The sequence below is a fragment of the Zea mays genome, chromosome 5 (assembly GCF_902167145.1).
Source record: "Zea mays cultivar B73 chromosome 5, Zm-B73-REFERENCE-NAM-5.0, whole genome shotgun sequence".
Classification (NCBI taxonomy): Eukaryota; Viridiplantae; Streptophyta; class Magnoliopsida; order Poales; family Poaceae; genus Zea; species Zea mays.
In genome coordinates, this window is record NC_050100.1 from 225079714 (window position 1) to 225102918 (window position 23205).

The 23205-nt window shown below is 51.4% G+C and overlaps 1 protein-coding gene across 1 annotated transcript; it reads right to left on the reverse strand.

Annotated features, from left to right (window-relative positions):
* Positions 1-537: 537 nt before the first annotated feature.
* LOC100277111 (Pentatricopeptide repeat-containing protein mitochondrial) lies at positions 538-2081 on the reverse strand. Its single transcript, NM_001150771.2, has one exon. It carries the CDS (start codon positions 2021-2023, stop codon positions 764-766), a length of 1260 nt encoding a protein of 419 aa, NP_001144243.1. The 5' UTR covers positions 2024-2081; the 3' UTR covers positions 538-763.
* Positions 2082-23205: the final 21124 nt, after the last annotated feature.

The window sequence follows — 23205 nt, forward strand, 5'->3', positions numbered from 1 at the left end:
GAAACAAGCGAATCAGGCACCCGGTGCAGAATAATTAGAATGTAGAAGCGAAATAAGCTCACCCCTTTATGTAATCAGGCACCCGGTGCATGATGATTGATTGATTCAGCAAAAGAAATTTACTGAATATATCACCAAAATAGTCCTCGAAACTATTATTTTGCTTGCAGCACAAATGTTTGACACAACCACTAACCAGTTAACTATCTCCATCAACTTATCCATCATATCTCCTATTTCAAACTCCACACTGAGGACAGCGTAACCTGCTGAAGCGGTGAAGCCACTCCATTCAGCTCATCAATCAAGGTAACATACATAATACAGCATCACAGCCAGGTGATGTGAAACGGGTTACAGCAAATTACATAATAGCACTTCAAAACACAAAATGCCAGCATACCCATGTTGTGAAATGTAACCACACAACAACATCCGGTCACACATACAAAAAGGAAATGTTAACCATAAGAATTAGCTTATTTTATCTTTGCAAAAAAAAAAAAAGTCGAGGAAATAGTTGCTCCTTGCCCTATCTTGGTAACATGAAGATCTGCAGTGTGCATTCCGAGTTCATGGAACTTAGAATATAAAAGGACCCGGATGAGAAGCATTTTGTGTCATAAGTAACTAAGCATACATGAGTGAATGGTAAACCATCAACAGTCACCCATTTCATAATTAACTTAAAAAAATGCAAAGCTCATCTAAAACAAACCATTTTGAGCAATAACAGATGTAGGCTGCAAAATGATCCTGGTGGTTAGGCTTTCTTGTCAGCAAGCAACATCGGGAACTGAGCCTCAACCTTGATCCACTCCTGCTTGGCGTCACCCTTGACAGCCTTTCTCATGGCCATGAAAACCTCCCTTGCGTGCTTGGCCTTCCTGCTCTTGAGCAAACCCTGAACCAAACCTTTAACAGCTTGGAATGGCGGCGCCCACTTGTTGCGCAGGCACTCCTTGCAGATCTCCAGCGCAGGATCAAACAAATTCTTCTTGACAAGAGCCTCGAGCAGCATAATGTAGGTCTCAAAGTTGGGGGAGACCCCTTTGCCGTGCTGCCTGGGCACCTCCGGCATCCTCTTGAAGAGAGCCATGGCAGCGCCCACCTCCCCCTCGTTGCAGAGCCCCTTGATGACCGTGTTGAAGCTCGTGCGGTTGGGCGGGACGCCGTTTGCCCCCATGACATCCAACAGTTCTTCAGCTTCAAAGCTCCTCATTTTGGAGCACAGCAGGGCCATCCGGAGGTTGTAGGTCCCGACATTAGGCTTCAGGCGCCTTTTCGGACCAGCGATCTCCTTGACTAGCCGATCAAAGGCGTCGGCGTCGCCGGCGTTGAGGTAGCCCTTGAGGATCTCGTTGCAGGAGACGATGTCCGGTTGGACGCCAGCGGTGTCAGGCATTTCGTCGAATAAGGTGTGGGCTGCGGCGACGTCCCCGCTGGCGACGAGGGCCTTGAGGAGGACGTTGTGGGAGACGAGTCCCGGCTTGATACCGAGCTCGGCGGGGAGGGTGTTGAAGGCCCGGACGGTGCGGTCGTAAAGGCGGTTGTCGTGGTAGGCGGATAGGAGCGCGGAGAGGGCGCGGTCGGAGGCGGGCTTGACGAGGCGGAAGACGGCGAGGGAGTGGTCGGGCATACCTGCGGCCGAGTAGAGGGAGATGAGGCGTAGGAGGAATCCCTCGGACGGGTGTGGGCTGGGGAGGGCGGTGAGGGAGGAGGAGAGGACGGAGGCGACGAGGTCGCGGCGGCCGGCGGAGGCGAGGCGGTGCACGGAGAGCGCGAAGAGCGGACGGTCGGCGAGGAAGGCCGGGTGCGGGAGGCCCGAGAGGAACAGGGTGGCAAGCGCGTCCGGGGTGGTGGCGGCGTCGCGGATGGAGGACTTGAGGCGGGACAGGTCGGCCGGGGTGGTGGGCGTCGGTGGGGTGACGAGCTGGGTCTGCGTGGAGAGGAGGCGGATGAGGAGGTGGCGGCGGCTCAGCAAGGAGGGGCTCCGGTAGAGGGCGGCGGCGGCGGAGGCCATGGTGGGAGAGGCGAGGCGGGGCGCGAGGTGGAAAGAAAGAAAAAAGGAAGAACGGGAGAGGAAGGGTTTAGGATGTCCGCAACGGTTCCTATGTATTGTTAAACAACTCTTTACTACCGAGTGTAGTTCAAAGACTTCTTTAACTCACAAAGACAGAAAACACAAAGATAGATATAAGAGGAACTGATATTCTCATTCATCTATTCTGTTTACTGGTTACAATAAATAATGATGTCCTCCTCTATATATAGTACAAAGTTGAGGTTTCGACTAGATGGGTCACATGGGCCTTTAGGGCCCAAACTGGTTTTTTAACACTCCCCCTTAGCCCTCTTGTCGTGAGATATACATGTTCCAAAACTCCACAAAAACCTATTGAGAAGATTTTTGAAAAAGAGTATATGGCTCACGGTTGCTGTGTTGCATGATTTGTCTCATTAAAACCTTACGTGAGAAACTTCTATTGAAAACTCACTTAAGGGGAAAAGAGTGCAAATCACCCTTTTCTTCATTTAATTTCAAGGTTAGGAAGAGGAGGTCTTTGGTGACGGCGATGTTGGCGGCGTCCTCGTCGGAGGAGCAGTCGGTGGAGCTCTTATCGGAGTCCCGTTCCCGACACACGTGGGCATCACCGCCCTTCTTCTTGTAGTACCTCTTCTTTTCCTTCTTCCTCCCCTTCTTGTCGTTGTCCCTGTCACTATCACTAGACATTGGACATTTAGCTATAAAATGACCGGGCTTACCACATTTATAGCATACCCTTTTGGAGCGGGGTTTGTAGTCCTTCCCCCTCCTTTGCTTGAGGATTTGGCGAAAGCTTTTGATGATAAGCGACATTTCCTCGTTGTCGAGCTTGGAGGCGTCAATGGGGAGCCTACTTGATGTAGACTCTTCTCTCTTCTCTTTTGTCGCTTTGAATGTGACGGGTTGCACCTCGGGTGTGGAGGTGCCGCCTTGCTCCAAGTCGACGATTTGTTTGGAGCCTTTGATCATTAGTTCAAAGCTCACAAACTTCCCTATCACTTCCTCTGGAGACATTAGCTTATATCTAGGATCACCACGTATTAATTGAACTTGAGTGGGATTACGAAATACGAGGGATCTAAGAATAACCTTGACCATCTCATGGTCATCCCATTTTGTGCTCCCGAGGTTGCGCACTTGATTCACCAAGGTCTTGAGCCGGTTGTACATTGCTTGTGGCTCCTCTCCTTGGTTGAGGACGAATCGACCGAACTCCCCTTCGATCGTCTCCCATTTGGTGATCTTGGTCACCTCATCTCCTTCATGTGTGGTCTTTAGGACGTCCCAAATCTCCTTGGCACTCTTTAGCCCTTGCACTTTATTATACTCCTCTCGAGATAGAGAGGCGAGGAGTATAGTAGTTGCTTGGGAGTTAAAGTGCCGGATTTGGGCGACCTCGTCCGAGTCGTAGCCCTCGTCTCCCACCGTGGGTACCTGCGCTCCAAACTCAACAATGTCCCATGTGCTTGTGTGGAGTGAGGTTAGGTGATGCCTTATTTTATCACTCCACATAAAATAATCCTCACCATCAAAATATGGTGGTTTCCCTAATGGAACGAAAAGTAGAGGAGCGCGTTTAGAAATGTGGGGATAACAAAGTGGCATCTTACTATACTTCTTGCGCTCATGGCGCTTAGAAGTGACGGACGCGACGTCGGAGCCGGATGTGGAGGGCGACGAAGAATTGGTCTCGTAGTAGACCACTTTCTTCATCTTATTCTTCTTGTCGCCACTCCGATGCGACTTGACGCGAGGATGTGATTCCTCCTTACCTTTGGCGCCAGACTCCCTTGATGGAGCCTTCCCGTGGCTTGTGGCCTTCTCGCCGGTTTCCATCTCCCTCTTGGTGTGATCTCCTAACATCACTTCGAGTTGTTAGACTCTAATGAAGTACCAAGCTTTGATACCAATTGAAAGTCGCCTAGAGGGGGGGTGAATAGGCGGAATCTGAAAATTATAACCTTAAGCACACACTACAAGCCGGGGTTAGCGTTAGAAATGAATTCGAGTCCGAGAGAGAGAGGAAAACAAATCAACCAAGAAATAAAGCAGATGAACATGGTGATTTGTTTTACCGAGGTTCGGTTCTAAAGAACCTAGTCCCCGTTGAGGTGGTCACAAAAACGGATCTCTTTCAACCCTTTCCCTCTTTCAAATGGTCACCTAGACTGAGTGAGCTTTCTCCTTAATCAAACGGGTCACTTAGACCTCACAAGGACCACCACATACTTGGTGTCTCTTGCTTTGATTACAATTCTCTTGGGAACAAGAATGAGGAAGGAAGAAAGCGATCCAAGCAACAAGAGCACAAAGAACATGAACAAAACTCTTTCTCAAGTCACTAAGTGGTTGGAGTGGATTTGGCAATTGGAGAGGCTTTGATTCTTTTGATTTGTGTCTAGGAGTGAATGCACTAGCTCTTGTATTGAATGTGAAGTGCTGGAAACGTGGATGCTTGGAGTGGCGGTGGTTGGGGGGTATTTGAAAGGGAAATAGGCTTACACCTTTTCCTAATTGATTTTGGTGGTTGAATTGCCCAACACAAATAATTGGTCTAACTAGTTTGCTCTAGATTATGAGTTCTACAGGTGCCAAAGGTTGACAACAAACCAATAAAAAGATCAAGAAAGGGTTCAAATGAAAATAGTAAAAGACTATCGAAGTGTGCCCTGGTCTGGCGCACCGGACAGTGTCCGGTGCACCAGGGAATTTCAGTCTGAACTTGCCACCTTCGGGAATTCTGGGAGCCGCTCTACTATAATTCACCGGACTGCCGGTGTAGCACCGGACTGTCCGGTGTGCCAGCGGAGCAACGACTACTTCGCGCCAACGGTCGTCTGCAGAGGACATTAAATGCCTTACAGTGCGCGGCTGAACGCGCAGAAGTCAGAGCACGCGCCAGAAGGCGCACCGGACAGTCTACAGGACCTGTCCGGTGGCCCAGTTGTCAGAAGCTCCAACGGTCGAACCCTAACGGTCGGGTGACGTGGCTGGCGCACCGGACACTATCCGGTGCGCCATGCGACAGTAGCCTCCACCAACGACTCTTTTGGTGGTTGGGGCTATAAATACCCCCAACCACCCACCATTCATTGCATCCAAGTTTTCAGCCTTCACACCACATACAAGAGCTATAGTGAAAGTCGCCTAGAGGGGAGTGAATAGGGAGAATCTGAAATTTATAAACTTAAACACAATTACAAGTCGGGTTAGCGTTAGAAATAAGAACGAGACCGAGAGAGAGGGCGCAAAACAAATCGTGAGCAAAATAAAGAGCGAGACACGATGATTTGTTTTACCGAGGTTCGGTTCTTGCAAACCTACTCCCCGTTGAGGTGGTCACAAAGACCGGGTCTCTTTCAACCCTTTCCCTCTCTCAAACGGTCACTTAGACCGAGTGAGCTTCTCTTCTCAATCAAACGGAACACAAAGTTCCCGCAAGGACCACCACACAATTGGTCTCTTGCCTTGGTTACAATCGAGTATGATCACAAGAAGAATGAGAAATAAAAGAAGTGATCCAAGCGCAAGAGCTCAAATGAACACAACAAATCTCTCTCTCTAATCACTAAAGCTTTGTGTGGAGTTGGGAGAGGATTTGATCTCTTTGGTGTGTCTTGTAATGAATGCTATAGCTCTTGTAAGGTGTAGAAGTGTAGAAACTTGGATGCCATTGAATGTGGGTTGGTTGGGGTATTTATAGCCCCAACCACCAAAAGTGGCCGTTGGGAGGCTGTCTGTCACATGGCGCACCGGACAGTCCGGTGCGCCACCGGACACTGTCCGGTGCGCCAGCCACGTCAGCAAACCGTTGGGGTTCGACCGTTGGAGCTATGACTTGTGGGGCCTCTGGGCTGTCCGGTGGTGCACCGGACAGGTCCTGTAGACTGTCCGGTGCGCCAACTGCGACGACCGTTGAATGCGGTTGCAGACGACCGTTGCGCGCGAAGTAGCCGTTGCTCCGCTGGCACACCGGACAGTCCGGTGTGCACCGGACACTGTCCGGTGAATTATAGCGGAGCGCCCTTGGAACTTCCCGAAGGTAGAGAGTTCAGCGTCGAGTGCCCTGGTGCACCGGACAGTCTGATGGTGCACCGAACAGTCCGGTGCGCCAGACCAGGGTGCCTTTGGGTTGTCTTTTGCTCTCTTTGTTTGACCCCTTTCTTGGTCTTTTTATTGGCTTATTGTGAACCTTTAGCACCTGTAGAACTTATAGACTAGAGCAAACTAGTTAGTCCAATTATTTGTGTTGGGCAATTTCAACCACCAAAATCAATTAGGAAACAGGTGTAAGCCTAATTCCCTTTCATATAACATTCAATACAAGACACAAACAAGAGATCAAATACTCTCCCAAGTCCAAAGACAATTCCAATCAAATAGTGACTAGTGAGAGAGACAATTGTGTTCTTTTGAGCTCTTGCGCTTGGATTGCTTTTCTTCTTCATTCTTTCTTGATTCCAACTCAATTGTAACCAAGAAAAGAGACACCAATTGTGTGGTGGTCCTTGTGGGGACTTAGTGTCCCGTTTGATTGAGAAGAGAAGCTCACTCGGTCTAAGTGACCGTTTGAGAGAGGGAAAGGGTTCAAAGAGACCCGGTCTTTGTGACCACCTCAACAGGGAGTAGGTTTGCAAGAACCGAACCTCGGTAAAACAAATCACTGTGTCATCCGTCTTATTTGCTTGTGATTTGTTTTCGCCCTCTCTTTTGGACTTGTTTATATTTCTAACGCTAACCCCGGCTTGTAGTTGTGCTTAAAGTCTATAAATTTCAGATTCACCCTATTCACCCCCCTCTAGGCGACTTTCAATTGGTATCAAAGCCCGGTACTTCATTAGAGCCTAACCGCTCGAAGTGATGTCGGGAGATCACGCCAAGAAGGAGATGGTGACCGACGAGAAACCCGCCACAAGCCATGGGAAGGCTCCATCAAGGGAGTCCGGCAACAAAAAGGAGGGATCCCCTTCACGCATTAGGACACCCAAGAGTGGCGAGAAGAAGAAGAAAATGAAGAAAGTGGTCTACTACGAGACCGACTCTTCATCGCCCTCTACATCGGGATCCGACGCCGCGTCCATCACTTCTAAGCGCCAAGAGCGCAAGAAGTATAGTAAGATCCCTCTACGCTATCCTCGCATTCCTAAACATACTCCATTACTTTCGGTCCCATTAGTCAAACCACCGACATTTGACAGTGAAGATTATTCTAGGTGGAGTGATATGATGAGATACCACCTAACCTCACTCCACAAAAGCATATGGGATGTTGTTGAGTTTGGAGTACAGGTACCATCCGTAGGGGATGAAGATTATGATGAGGACGAGGTGGCCCAAATTGAGCACTTCAACTCTCAAGCAACTACTATACTCCTCACCTCTCTAAGTCGAGAGGAGTATAATAAGGTGCAAGGGTTGAAGAGCGCTAAAGAAATTCGGGACATACTCAAGACCGCGCACGAAGGAGATGAGGTGACCAAAATCACCAAGCGGGAAACAATCGAGGGGGAGCTCGATCGCTTTATGCTCAACCAAGGAGAAGACCCGCAAGCCATGTACAACCGGCTAAAAACTTTGGTGAACCAAGTGCGCAACCTCGAAAGCTCCAAGTGGGATGACCATGAAATGGTCAAGGTTATTCTTAGATCACTTGTTTTTCTTAACCCCACTCAAGTTCAATTAATTCGTGGTGATCCAAGATACAAACTAATGTCTCCCAAGGAAGTAATAGGAAAATTTGTGAGCTTTGAGTTGATGATCAAAGGCTCCAAGAAAATCATCGAGCAAGGCGCCTCCTCCACACCCGATGTGCAACCCGTTGCATTCAAGGCAACGGAGGAGAAGAAAGAATACTCTACACCTAGTAGGGTCCCCATTGACGCCTCCAAGCTCGACAATGAGGAGATGGCGCTCATCATCAAGAGCTTCCGCCAAATCCTCAAGCAAAGGAGGGGGAAAGACTACAAGTCCCGCTCAAAGAAGGTTTGCTACAAATGTGGTAAGCCCGGTCATTTTATCGCTAAATGCCCTTTGTCTAGTGATAGTGACAGGGATAACGACAAGAAGGGAAAGAGGAGAGAAAAGAAGAGGTGCTACAAGAAGAAGGGCGGCGATGCACATGTTTGCCGAGAGTGGGATTCCGATGAGAGCTCTACCGACTCCTCCTCCGACGAGGACGCCACAAACATCACCGTCACCAAAGGCCTCCTCTTCCCCAACGTCGGCCACAAGTGCCTCATGGCAAAGGACGGCAAGAAGAAGAAGGTAAAATCTAGATCCTCCACTAAGTATGCAACATCTAGTGATGAGGCTAGCTCTAGTGATGATGAGGATGATTTATTGACGCTTTTTGCCAATCTTAACATGCAACAAAAGGATAAATTAAATGAATTGATTAGTGCTATTCATGAGAAATATGAACTCTTGGATAGCCAAGAGGACTTCCTTATTAAGGAAAACAAAAAGCATGTTAAGACTAAAAATGCTTATGCTCTGGAAGTAGAAAAATATGAAAAATTGTCTAGTGAGCTAAGCACTTGCCATGATATTATTTCCAACTTTATAAATGAAAATGCCAAACTAATTGCTAAGGTTGAAAAGTCAAATATTTGTGATGATTCAATTGACAATCTTAGAAATGACAATGCTAGTTCAATTGCTAAGATTGAAAAATTGAATGCCTCTCTTGCTAGCCTTAGAAATGAGAATGAAAAATTAATTGCTAAGGCTAAGGAATTAGATGTTTGCAATTCTTTTATTTCCAATCTTAGAGATGAGAATGACATTTTACATGCTAAGATTGTTGAACTAAATTCTTGCAAACCCTCTACATCTACCGTTGAGCATGTTACTATTTGCACTAGATGTAGAAATGTTAACATTGATGCTATTCATGATCACATTGCTATGATTAAACAACAAAATGATCATATAGCAAAATTAGATGCTAAAATTGCCGAGCATGAGTTAGAAAATGAAAAATTTAAATTTGCTCGTAGTATGCTCTATAATGGGAGACGCCCTGGCATTAAGGATGGCATTGGCTTCCAACAGGGAGGCAATGTCAAACTCAATGCCCCTCCTAAAAGATTATCTCACTTTGTTAAGGGCAAGGCTCCCATGCCTCAAGATAACGAGGGTTACATTTTGTACCCTGTCGGTTATCCGGAGCAAAAAAATTAGGAGAATTCACTCTAGGAAGTCTCACTCTGGCTCTAATCATGCTTTTATGTATAAGAGTGAGGCATCTAGTTCTAGGCAATCAAACCGTGCTAAATTGCCTAAGAAGAAAACTCCAATTGCATCAAATGATAATAACATTTCATTTAAGACTTTTGATGCTTCCTATGTGCTAACTAACAAATCAGGCAAAATAGTTGCCAAATATGTTGGGGGCAAACACAAGGGGTCAAAGACTTATGATTGGGTACCCAAGGTGCTTGTTTCTAATGTGAAAGGACCCAAGACCGTTTGGGTACCTAAGAACAAGGCCTAAACTTGTTTTGTAGGTTTATGCATCTGGGGGCTCAAGTTGGATCATCGATAGCGGGTGCACAAACCACATGACAGGGGAGAAGAAGATGTTCTCCTCCTACGAGAAAAACCATGATCCCCAACGAGCCATCACATTCGGGGATGGAAATCAAGGTTTGGTCAAAGGATTGGGTAAAATTGCTATATCACATGACCATTCTATTTCCAATGTTTTTCTTGTAGATTCATTAGATTACAACTTGCTCAAAATGAGTTCGACTTAAGAATCAAGAAGATTAGAAGCGACAACGGGACGGAGTTCAAGAACTCTCAAATTGAAGGCTTCCTTGAGGAGGAGGGCATCAAGCATGAGTTCTCTTCTCCCTACACGCCACAACAAAATGGTGTAGTGGAGAGGAAGAATAGAACTCTATTGGACATGCCAAGAACCATGCTTGATGAGTACAAGACTTCGGATCGGTTTTGGAGTGAGGCGGTTAACACCGCTTGCTACGCCATCAACCGATTATATCTTCACCGAATCCTCAAGAAGACATCATATGAACTCCTAACCGGTAAAAAGCCCAATGTTTCATATTTTAGAGCCTTTGGTAGTAAATGCTTTATTCTTGTTAAAAGAGGTAGAAAATCTAAATTTGCTCCTAAGGCTGTAGAAGGCTTTTTACTAGGATATGATTCAAACACAAGGGCATATAGAGTCTTTAACAAGTCCACTGGACTAGTTGAAGTTTCTTGTGACATTGTGTTTGATGAGACTAACGGCTCTCAAGTAGAGCAAGTTGATCTTGATGAGCTAGATGATGAAGAGGCTCCGTGCGTCGCGCTAAGGAATATGTCCATTGGGGATGTGTGTCCTAAGGAATCCGAAGAGCCTCCACATGCACAAGATCAATCATCTTCCTCCATGCAAGCATCTCCATCAACTCAAGATGAGGATAAAGCTCAAGATGATGATGATGAAGATCAAGAGGAGGACAATGATCAAGGGGGAGATGCTAATGATCAAGACAAGGAAGATGATGAGGGTCCAAGACCGCCACACCCAAGAGTCCACCAAGCAATCCAACGAGATCACCCCGTGAACACCATCCTCGGCGATATTCATAAGGGGGTAACCACTCGATCTCGTGTTGCTCATTTTTGTGAACATTACTCTTTTGTTTTCTCTATTGAGCCACACAGGGTAGAGGAAGCACTTCAAGATTCGGATTGGGTGCTGGCGATGCAAGAGAAGCTCAACAACTTCATGAGGAATGAGGTATGGCATTTAGTTCCACGTCCTAACCAAAATGTTGTAGGAACCAAGTGGGTCTTCCGCAACAAGCAAGATGAGCATGATGTGGTGACAAGGAACAAAGCCCGACTTGTGGCCAAGGGATATTCACAAGTCGAAGGTTTGGATTTCGGTGAAACCTATGCACCCGTAGCTAGGCTTGAGTCAATTCGCATATTACTTGCCTATGCTACTTACCATGGCTTTAAGCTTTATCAAATGGACGTGAAAAGTGCCTTCCTCAATGGACCAATCAAGGAAGAGGCCTATGTTGAGCAACCTCCCGGCTTTGAAGATAGTGAGTACCCTAACCATGTCTATAAACTCTCTAAGGCGCTTTATGGGCTCAAGCAAGCCCCAAGAGCATGGTATGAATGCCTAAGAGATTTTATTATCACTAATGGCTTCAAAGTCGGAAAAGCCGATCCTACTCTCTTTACTAAAACACTTGCAAATGATCTGTTTGTATGCCAAATTTATGTTGATGATATCATATTTGGGTCTACTAACGAATCTACATGTGAATAGTTTAGTAGGATCATGACTCAAAAATTCGAGATGTCTATGATGGGGGAGTTGAAGTATTTCTTAGGATTTCAAGTCAAGCAACTCCAAGAGGGCACCTTCATTAGCCAAACGAAGTACATTCAAGACATTCTCCCAAAGTTTGGGATGAAGGATGCTAAGCCCATCAAGACACCCATGGGAACTAATGGGCATCTCGACCTCGACACGGGAGGTAAATCCGTAGATCAAAAGGTATACTGGTCGATGATAGGTTCTTTACTCTATTTATGTGCATCTCGACCAGATATAATGCTTTCCGTATGCATGTGTGCAAGATTCCAAGCCGATCCTAAGGAAGTTCACCTTAGGGCCGTAAAACGAATCTTGAGATATTTAGTTTATACTCCTAAGTTTGGCCTTTGGTACCCCAGGGGATCCACATTTGATGTAACTGGTTATTCCGATGCTGATTGGGCAGGGTGTAAAATTAATAGAAAGAGCACATCGGGGACTTGCCAATTCTTGGGAAGATCTCTGGTGTCTTGGGCTTCAAAGAAGCAAAATTCTGTAGCTCTTTCTACCGCCGAAGTCGAGTATATTGCCGCAGGCCATTGTTGCGCGCAATTGCTTTGGATGAGGCAAACCCTCAGGGACTATGGTTACAAATTAACCAAAGTTCCTCTTCTATGTGATAATGAGAGTGCAATACGTATGGCGGATAATCCCGTTGAGCATAGCCGCACTAAACACATAGCCATTCGGTATCACTTTTTGAGGGATCACCAACAAAAGGGGGATATCGAGATTGCATATATTAACACCAAAGAACAATTAGCCGATATCTTTACCAAGTATTCCTTTTTCTCCCCCTAATGTTGTGGAATATACCATTAGGCATTATTCTGATAAGTACATATACCATAGATTTGAAGCTGGGGAGTTGTTCTTATGACCATTTGCATTAGTCATATGCAAAAGGACTATATGCCCCTTTTTCTTTTTTGAAATTATGGACTTCTTTACCTTTTCTTGAAAAAAGGGGTAATTCTTCTAGTACGACTATATTTTTCAAGTGCATCCTTATTCCATTTGGCATCTTCCTTCACATTGCTAGACTTCATAGTGATGATTACCCAATATATCCATAATTCTTATGAGCAATGCTATCAACTTCATCGGTATGTGGTTTTCTAAGGAGCGCACTCACTTTTGACCACTTCGATGAAGCATGTTTGATTCATATAATCTTTTAAAATCCCTAATAAGGGTTTTATATGGCTATGGATATCTCCTAGATGCATTCCAGGTAAGGAGTATTCTTACTTTTCATAAGAGAGTATTGAATTATTAGTTTCCCCAATGGCTCAAAGAGTGCTCAGATGAATCTTATTGATTCGAGGGATAATAATGTGATAGTCATGCAAGTTCATTGCTTCTCACTATCTATGACCATAATTGAGATTTCTATGATGCAAAGGAAGATGATATCTGAGTTTCTAAACTCTTTATCCACACAATTCAAGTATGCATATTCTAATAGACTAGAATCTAGGTTCAAAAAGAGGAAAAATTCATAAATAAATTCCACATCCAACCTTTCTTAATAATTCATATAGGAAATCATCAATATTCCCTAACAATTCATAGGGAAGATATTATGTCCATTGTTTCATCGTGAAGCATAATCTTATAGATATCTCTTACACTTGAGAGAGTGCTGCATGTACGATGCTTCGTATGATCATGCTTCTTGAAGTGGTGATATAATATACATTTTTCATTCTATGAATATAATGTAAAATAAATACCTCGAGGAATGACATTGTAGTGGGCAACCTTCGTGGTCCGCCTCGATGTACTCTTCTTAAAAAATTGTGTCGATATCTCTTTTGACATTTTGTATCAATCGAATACTTTCATAGTATTCAATAGATGATCCATATGCTTCTATGTTACTTTATTGCTTCATAATAATCGAGTGGGTGACGGCGAGCCACCCGGGATTTTGTCGTCCCGCAGGCCCTCCAATGTGGGGGGTTGTTCGTACCTACAGGAGTGGAACCGGAGTTCCGTCTGTAATGGCACCTTGAGTACCGGTGTCTGTTCATTGCGGCTGTCGGGGCCTGAACATCTAGGTATTTTGGGTGTAATACCATGTTTTTCCTCATTTCGAGCACTAGGACTCGCTTGTCGGCTAGCTGAACTGCTTAACCAAGTGTGAGTTGCCTCGTGCGAAAGGTGACGAGTGAGGTATCCGTATCCTGTAGGCGTAGGAGTCCCTCGGCTCGGTCGGCCTTGCCGCCCGAGGCTTCTCTTGCTTAGTTAAAGAAACCCTTGACCGCTCTGCGATGAGCCGGAGCCGGAGGCAGTGGTGTCAGCACGGACAGAGGCAGAGTTGGCTCGAAAAGAAGACTTCGTTGGCCCAGGAGCTGGGGACTTCCCAGGCCGAGGAGGCGTAGCAGCGGCGGCCGGAGCCTGGCCGGGTCGTCCACTGGCGGGACCAACCCTGGAGTCAGGCTGCCGAGGCCATGAGCCGGGTCGGTGTCCCCGGGGGACGGCTGGCTGAGGTTATGGAGCGGCCGGTTCGGCCATCTGCTTGGGCCGGGTTCCTGGAGGAGGCCCTGGCGGTGATGGCTCAGGCGTGGTGCCGACAGCTTCCTTCGAGGCGGAGATCCTCCGACCGTGTCGTCGTCCGAGGCCGGGTCGGATTCCGCCGAAGGTGGAGTCGACGCCGAGGGTGCTGCTGCTCCCCCTGCTGATGTTCGATCCTGCAGGAACAATTTATCTGTAGTGTGCGTATGTTTTCTTGCGGCCGCCGCGGCCCAAACATACCGTCGTCGTGTTGTAAAGCTGCATTTCTTTCCCCTTTGTTTCGAGTATCAAGACTTATTTGTCGGTAGCAGAATCGTTTATCCGAGCGAGAGTTACTTATTGCGAAAGGTGATGAGTGAGGTATCTGTATCCTGGAGGCATAGGAGTCCCTCGGCTCGGTCGGCCTTGCCGCTTACGTGTACTCTTACTCGTCCGTTGGATTCTGTTATCGATATAGTCGAGAAGGCACGAAAAATCGTTTCGGCAGAAAAGTTTTCGAGCATTAAGACTTGTTCGGTCAGCGGAATCGCTTATCTGAGCGTGAGTTACTTATCGCAGAAGGTGATGAGTGAGGTATCTGTATCCCGGAGACGTAGGAGTCCCTCGGCTCGGTCGACCTTGCCGCTTACGTGTACTCCGTCGTTTTCAGGATCCCACTTTCGAAGTAGTCGAAAAGCACGAAATATGTTCTGGCAGAAAGACTTTTTCTGAGGAAAATTTTGATGCAGAGGGGGTGCCCCCCTTCTAGCCCCCGAGGGAGGGTCGGGCTTTGCCGAGGCAAGGCTGACCCTTCCTTGATGGTTAGACTTTATTTGTGTATGTAAACGAGGTGTATGAACGACTTGAAAACATCTTAAGGGTAGAAGCGACGTAGCTGTCGGATGTTCCAAGCGTTGCTGTAGACCTCGCCTTGACTGTTGGCCAGCTTGTATGTTCCGGGCTTCAAAATCTTGGCGATGATGAATGGCCCTTCCCAGGGAGGCGTGAGCTTGTGGCGCCCTCGGGCGTCTTGCCGTAGCCGAAGCACCAAGTCGCCCACCTGGAGGTGTCGGGACCGAACCCCTCGGGCGTGGTAGCGTCGCAGGGACTGCTGATGCCGCGCCGAGTGTAGTAAGGCCATGTCCCGAGCCTCTTCCAGCTGGTCCAGTGAGTCTTCTCGGTTGGACTGGTTGCTTCGGTCGTCGTACGCCCTCATCCTCGGGGATCCGTATTCTAAGTATGTGGGCAAGATAGCCTCGGCCCCATAGACTAGAAAGAACGGCGTGAAGCCCGTGGCTCGGCTTGGCATCGTTCTCAGACTCCAGACCACCGAGGGGAGTTCCTTCATCCATCGCCTGCCGAATTTGTTGAGGTCGTTGTAGATCCGTGGCTTGAGTCCTTGCAGAATCATGCCGTTGGCACACTCTACCTGCCCATTCGTCGTGGGGTGAGCTACGGTGGCCCAGTCCACCCGGATGTGGTGATCCTCGCAGAAGTCCAGGAACTTTCTGCCGGTGAACTGGGTGCCGTTGTCGGTGATGATGGAGTTCGGGACCCCAAAGCGGTGGATGATGTTGGTGAAGAACGCCACCGCCTGTTCGGACCTGATGCTGTTTAGGGGTCGGACCTCGATCCACTTGGAGAATTTGTCGATGGCGACCAGCAGGTGCGTGTAGCCCCCGGGTGCCTTCTGCAAGGGACCGATGAGGTCCAGACCCCACACAGCAAACGGCCAGGCCAGGTGATGGGTATTGTTTGCAGGGCCTGAGCGGGCAGGTGCGTCTGCCTTGCGTAGAATTGACACCCTTGGCAGGTGCGTACAATCCTAGTGGCGTCGGCCACCGCGGTTGGCCAGTAGAAACCCTGTCGGAAGGCGTTTCCAACGAGGGCTCGAGGCGCTGCGTGATGACCGCAAGCCTCCCGAGTGTATTTCTTGTAATAACTCCTGACCTTCGGCGATGGATATGCATCGCTGGAGGATGTCTGAGGGGCTTGAGTGGTAGAGCTCATTTCCGTCACCCAGCAAGACGAACGACTTGGCGCGCCGCGCCAGTCGCCGAGCTTCGGCTCTGTCGAGGGGTAGCTCTCCTCGGTGGAGATATTGCAGGTACGGGGTCTGCCAGTTTCGATTAGGCGGGACCCCATTTCGCTCTTCCTCGACGCACAGTGCCTCACCCTCGAGGGCCGAGGGTGCCTCGGGCTGAGCCGAGAGCGCCTCGGGCAGGGCCGAGGCCTTCTCGGGCTCGGGCGTGTCGTCGGTCTTGACTGAGGGTTGATGTAGGTCTCGGGAGAAGACGCCCGAAGGAACCGTTGTCCGCCCCGAGGCTATCTTAGCTAGCTCGTCCGCAGTCTCGTTGTATCGTCGGGCGATGTGGTTGAGCTCGAGCCCGTAGAACTTGTCCTCCAGGCGCCGAACCTCATCGCAGTAGGCTTCCATCTTCGGGTTGCGGCAATGGGAGTTCTTCATGACTTGGTCGATGACAAGCTGCGAGTCGCCACGAGCGTCGAGGCGTCGGACCCCGAGCTCGATGGCGATACGCAACCCGTTAACCAGAGCCTCGTACTCGGCCACGTTGTTGGACGCCGGGAAATGGAGGCGTAGCACGTAGCGGAGGTGCTTCCCGAGGGGTGATACGAAGAGCAGGCCCGCGCCCGCTCCTGTCTTCATCAGCGACCCATCGAAAAACATGGTCCAGAGTTCCGGTTGGATCGGAGCTGCTGGGAGCTGGGTGTCGACCCATTCAGCCACAAAGTCCGCCAAAACTAGGGACTTGATGGCCTTCCGAGGGGCGAACGAGATTGTCTCGCCCATGATCTCCACCGCCCACTTTGCAATCCTACCCGAGGCCTCTCGGCATTGGATGATCTCCCCCAGGGGGAAGGATGACACCACAGTCACCGGATGAGACTCGAAGTAGTGTCGCAACTTTCGCCGCGCCAGAATTACCACGTATAGTAGCTTCTGAATTTGCGGTTAGCGGATTTTGGTCTCGGACAGTACCTCACTGATGAAGTAGACCGGCCTCTGGACGGGCAATGTGTGCCCCTCTTCTCGTCTCTCGACCACGATCGCGGCGCTGACCACCTGAGTGGTAGCGGCGACGTAGATCAAGAGGGCTTCTCCGGCAGCGGGGGGCACCAAGATGGGCGCGCTTGTAATGAGCACCTTTAGGTTCCCGAGGGCTTTTTCGGCCTCGGGGGTCCAAGTGAAGCGCTCGGTCTTCCTTAAGAGGCGGTACAGAGGTAGGCCTCTTTCGCCGAGGCGCGAGATGAAACAGCTCAGAGCCGCAAGGCATCCCATGACCCTCTGTACTCCTTTCAAGTCCTTGATGGGCCCCATGTTGGTGATGGCCGCGATTTTCTCCGGGTTGGCCTCGATGCCCCGCTCGGAGACGATGAACCCAAGGAGCATGCCTCGGGGACTCCGAAGACACACTTCTCGGGATTGAGTTTTACGCCTTTCGCCTTGAGACACTTGAATGTCGTTTCAAGGTCGGAGAGGAGGTCGGAGGCTTTCCTCGTCTTTACTACGATGTCATCGACGTAAGCCTCGACCGTTCGGCCAATGTGCTCTCCAAACACGTGGTTCATGCACCTTTGGTATGTTGCACCCGCATTCCTCAAACCGAATGGCATAGTAATATAGCAGTACATGCCAAAGGGTGTGATGAAAGAAGTCGCGAGCTGGTCAGACTCTTTCATCCTGATTTGGTGATACCCTGAGTAGGCATCGAGGAAAGACAGGGTTTCGCACCCAGCAGTGGAATCCACGATGTGATCGTTGCGAGGCAGAGGGTAGGGAACTTTCGGACATGCTTTGTTTAGACCAGTGTAGTCTACACACATCCGCCATTTCCCTCCTTTCTTTCTCACAAGCACAGGGTTGGCTAGCCATTCGGGATGGAATACCTCTTTAATGAACCCCGCAGCCATCAGCTTGCGGATCTCCTCGCCTATGGCTCTGCGCTTTTCTTCGTCGAATCGGCGCAGAGGCTGCTTCACGGGTCGGGCTCCAGCTCGGATATCCAGCGAGTGCTCGGCGACATCCCTCGGTATGCCAGGCATGTCCGAGGGACTCCACGCAAAAACCTCGGCGTTCGCGCGGAGAAAGTCGACGAGCACTACTTCCTATTTGGGGTCGAGCTCGGAGCCGATCCGGATCTGCTTGGAGGCGTCGTTGCTGGGGTCGAGAGGGACAGACTTAACCGTCTCAGCTGGCTCGAAGTTGCCGGCATGGCGCTTCGCATCTGGCGTCTCCTTGGAGAGGCTCTCCAGGTCGGCGATGAGGGCCTCGGATTCGGCGAGGGCCTCGGCGTACTCCACGCACTCCACGTCGCATTCGTACGCGTGTCGGTACGTGGAGCCGACGGTGATGACCCCGTTGGGGCCCGACATCTTGAACTTGAGGTAGGTGTAGTTGGGGACGACCATGAACTTGGCGTAGCATGGTCTCCCCAGCACTGCGTGGTAGGTTCCTCGGAACCCGACCACCTCGAACGTGAGGGTTTCCTTTCGGAAGTTGGAGGGAGTCCCGAAGCAGACGGGCAGATCGAGTTGCCCAAGGGGTTGGACGCGTTTCCCGGGGACGATCCCGTGAAAGGGCGCTGCGCCGGCCCGGATCGAGGATAGATTGATCTGCAGGAGCCCGAGGGTCTCGGTGTAGATGATGTTGAGGTTGCTGCCTCCGTCCATGAGGACCTTGGTAAGCCTGATGTTGCCGATGACGGGATCGACAACGAGCGGGTACTTTCCTAGGCTCGACACGCGGTCGGGGTGGTCGCCCTGGTCGAAGGTGATGGGCCTGTCAGGCCAGTCTAGGTAGACTGGCGCCGCCACCTTTACCGAGCAGACCTCCCGGCGCTCTTTCTTGCGGTGCCGAGCCGAGGCGTTCACCACTTGCCCACCGTAGATCATGAAGCAGTCGTGGACCTCGGGGAACTCCTCTGCCTTGTGATCCTCCTTCTTGTCGTTGTTGTGGGCTCTGCCACCTTCCGCCAGGGGCCTGGCCTTGTGGAAGTAGCACCGAAGCATGACGCACTCCTCAAGGGTGTGCTTGACGGGACCTTGATGATAGGGGCACGACTCCTTAAGCATCTTGTCGAACATGTTGGCGCCTCCAGGAGGCTTCCGAGGGTTCCTGTGCTCGGCGGCGGCGACAAGGTCTGCGTCGGCGGCGTCACGTTTCGCTTGCGACTTCTTCTTGCCCTTCTTCCTCGCGCCGCGCTGAGCGGACACCTCAGGGACGTCTTCCGGCTGGCGCCCCTGAGGCTGCTTGTCCTTCCGGAAGATGGCCACGACCGCCTCCTGACCAGAGGCGAACTTGGTGGCGATGTCCATCAGCTCGCACGCCCTGGTGGGAGTCTTGCGACCCAGCTCGCTCACAAGGTCGCGGCAAGTGGTGCCGGCGAGGAACGCGCCAATGACATCCGAGTCGGTGATGTTGGGCAGCTCGGTGCACTGCTTCGAAAATCGTCGGATGTAGTCCTGTAGGGACTCTCCCAGCTGCTAGCGGTAGCTTCGGAGATCCCAGGAGTTCCCAGGGCGCACGTATGTGCCCTGAAAGTTGCCGGCGAAGGCTTTGACCAGGTCGTCCCAGTTGGAGATCTGCGTAGGAGGCAGATGCTCCAGCCAAGCTGGAGCGGCGTCGGAGAGGAACAAGGGAAGGTTGCGGATGATGAGGTTGTCATCGTCCGTCCCACCCAGCTGGCAGGCCAGCCGGTAGTCCGCGAGCCACAGTTCCGGCTTTGACTCCCCTGAGTACTTGGTGATGGTAGTCAGGGTTCGGAACCGGGTCGGGAACGGTGCCCATCGTATGGCCCGGCTGAAAGCTTGCGGACCGGGTGGTTTGGGCGAGGGGCTCCGATCCTCCCCGCTGTCGTAGCGTCCCCCACGCCTGGGGTGGTAGCCTCAGCGCACCTTCTCGTCGAGGTGGGCTCGATGGTCGCGGCAGTGCTCGTTGCCGAGGCGGCCCGGGGCCACAGGCGCTGTGTTCCGCGTTCGCCCGGTGTGGACCGAGGCTTCCCGCATGAATCGGGAAGTCGCGACGCGATGCTCCGGGGGTACCCCTGCCTTCGGAAGGCAGAGCTTTCGGCCCGTCGGAACGCGACATCCTCCAGGAGATTCTTGAGCTCTCCATGGATACGCCGCCCCTCGGTGGTGGATGGTTCCGGCATCGCTCGGAGTAGTATCGCTACTGCAGCGAGGTTCTGGCCGACCCCACTTGAAGCTGGGGGCAGCCATGCCCTGGTATCATCGGCAATGCGGTGCTGGACGTCCTGGGCCAGATGACGCACTTCTCCGGTTGGTGCTCGGCCTGCCCACTCTTGCCCGATATTTTGCCGAAGCTGCACAAGTTGTCCTACTTCCTCGTCGAGCCTGACCTGCATCTCATGGATTTGCTCGAGTTGAGCGTCCTGACCCCCCGCAGGGACTGGGACCACAGCTAGCTCCCGAAGGATGTCAACGCTAGGCGCAGGCCTAGAGGGATCACCATCCTCCAGCATACCAAGGTGGTTGCCTTCGTCGAGACCCCCTAGATCGACATGGAAACATTCGCGACTTGGGCCACAGTCCTCGTCGCCAAGGCTGTGGCCATCATCGGAGCAATCGGAGAGGCAGTAGTCACATGCGGTCATGAAGTCCCGCATGGCACTGGGGTCACCGAGCCTGGAGAAATCCCAACCAGAGTCGAGCTCGTCATCTTCCTCGGAACCCAGGGGCCCATAGGTCGAGACGGCCGTCAGTCAGTCCCAGGTTGACCGCATATGATACCCCGGAAGGTTTGGATATGCCCTTATGAAAGCGTCCACCGAAACGGGATCGCTCGGCGGGTCGAAGCTGAATCTAAAAGGCACAGGATGGGAAACGAACGGTACCTCTCGATCGACGGATGGTGACGAAGTCGCGTTAGGGACGGACTGCACCGTTGTCTTAGGTACGAGGCTAACGCCCAGCAAGCCTTTCACGAGCGTGCTGGCGTCGTCCGTCTGCTTGGGGTTGGCGTGTTGCGGGGAAACGACGCTCGCCTTCGTCTCAGACGCGAGGTCAACGCCCGACGTGTCCCCCGCTGGGGCGCCGTCGACTCGCTCAACAGCTGACGAGGTGCCGCCTCCTGCTTGGCCATGCCTGCCCCGCCTCCTCCTCCGTCGGCGGGGAAGGTGACGGGACAGACCCGGATGTTGCTCTTTCGCCACGTGGGGAAGACGTCGTTGATTCCGCCGCCGGCAGGCGAGCTGACGACCGCCATTGTCGTTGTCGCGCGGCGGAGGAAGGAGTATCATGTCGTAGCTGCCGTCGAGGGACATGAACTCAAGACTCCCGAAACGGAGCATCGTCCCGGGTTGGAGAGGTTGCTGGAGACTACCCATCTGGAGCTTGACGGGAAGCAGTTCGTCAACACGCAGTAGGCCCCTACCTGGCGCGCCAACTGTCGGCGTTTCGACCCCGAGGGGTCCCTGGACCGACGAGTAAATTGTCGCTGCGTGTCCCAGCCCAGATGGGTCGGCACGAGACGGAACACAAGGGGGAAAACAGTAAGGGGAAACCGCGGCCTCGTGTTGTCCTGCGCCCAGGGCGGATGCGCTTGCAGTAGGGGGTTACAAGCGTTCGCGTGGGAGAGAGAGAGAGCCTTGTGCGTCGGCCCGTTCTCCCGCGCGGCCACCCTCTCGTACGAGGGCCCTGGACCTTCCTTTTATAGATGTAAGGAGAGGGCCCAGGTGTACAATGGGGGGTGTAGCAATGTGCTAACGTGTCTAGCAGAGAGGAGCCAGAGCCCTAAGTACATGCCGACGTGGCTGTTGGAGAGGTGTTGCTGCCCTGTTCATGTGATGTCGTTGCCGTCGGAGGAGCGCCTGAGCCATGTAGGAGCACAGCTGTCGGAGCTGTCGGGTCCTTGCTGACATCTCCTTGCTTCCGTAGGGGGCTGAGAACCGCCGTTGTCATGGAGCACGCGGGGTGCCATCATTACTTGTTTTACCGGGGCGAGCCAGATGGGACGCCGGTCTTGTTCCCCGTAGCCTGAGCTAGCTAGGGGTAGGGTAATGATGGGCCCCCCTGTGACGTGGTCGGTCCGAGCCCAAAGTCGGGTGAGGCGGTGATTCCTCCGAGATCGAGGTTGAGCCCTAGCCCTGGAGTCTGGCGAGGCGGAGACTGTCGTCCGAGGTCGAGGTGGAGTTGAGCCCTGGGGTCGGGCGAGGAGGAGACCGTCGTCCGAGGTCGAGGTGGAGTCCGAGCCCTGGGGTCGGGCGAGGCGGAGACCATCTTCCGGAGTCGAGGTTGAGCCCGAGCCCTGGGGTCGGGCGAGGCGGAGCTTCCCATGGCGCCCAAGGCTGGACTTGGCTGTTGTCAGCCTCACCCTGGCAGGTGGCACAGCAGTCGGAGCAGGGCAGGCGACGCTGTTTTCCTGTCAGGTCGGTCAGTGGAGCGGCGAAGTGACTGCGATCACTTCGTCCCTGTTGACTGAGGAGCGCGCGTCAGGATGAGGTGTCAGATGATCCTTGCATTAAATGCTCCTGCGATACGGTCGGTTGGCATGACGATCTGGCCAAGGTTGCTTCTCCGCGAAGCCTGCCCGAGCTGGGCCTTGGGCGAGTCGAAGGTGTGCTCGTTGCTTGAGGAGACCCTCGGGGGAGACGTGAATCCTCCTGGGTCGGCTGTCTTTGCCCGAGGCTGGGCTCGGGCGAGGCGAGATTGTGCCTCTTGAGTGGGCGGAGCCTTGACCTGAATCGCGCCCATCAGGCCTTTGCAGCTTTGTGCTGATGGGGGTTACCAGCTGAGATTAGGAGTCTTGGGGGTACCCCTAATTATGGTCCCCGACAGAACTCTACTTGACATGGCGAGGACCATGCTTGATGAGTACAAGACTCCGGACCGGTTTTGGTCTGAGGCGATTAACACCGCCTGCTACTCCATCAACCGGCTCTACCTTCACCGAATCCTCAAGAAGACATCATATCAACTCCTCACCGGTAAAAAGCCCAGTGTTTCATATTTTAGAGTCTTTGGTAGCAAATGTTTTATTCTTGTTAAAAGAGGTAGAAAATCTAAATTTGCTCCTAAGGCTGTAGAAGTCGTTTTACTTGGTTATAACTCAAACACAAGGGCATATAGAGTCTTCAACAAATCCACTGGATTAGTTGAGGTTTCTTGTGATATTGTGTTTGATGAGACTAATGGCTCCCAAGTGGAGCAAGTTGATCTTGATGAGCTAGATGATGAAGAGGCTTCGTGCGTCGTGCTAAGGAACATGTCCATTGGGGATGTGTGTCCTAAAGAATCCGAAGAGCCCACACAAGCACAAGATCAACTGTCATCT

Excerpts from the sequence above, each read along its gene's own strand:
- LOC100277111 (NM_001150771.2), bottom strand. The coding sequence starts at position 2,023 with ATGGCCTCCGCCGCCGCCGCCCTCTACCGGAGCCCCTCCTTGCTGAGC.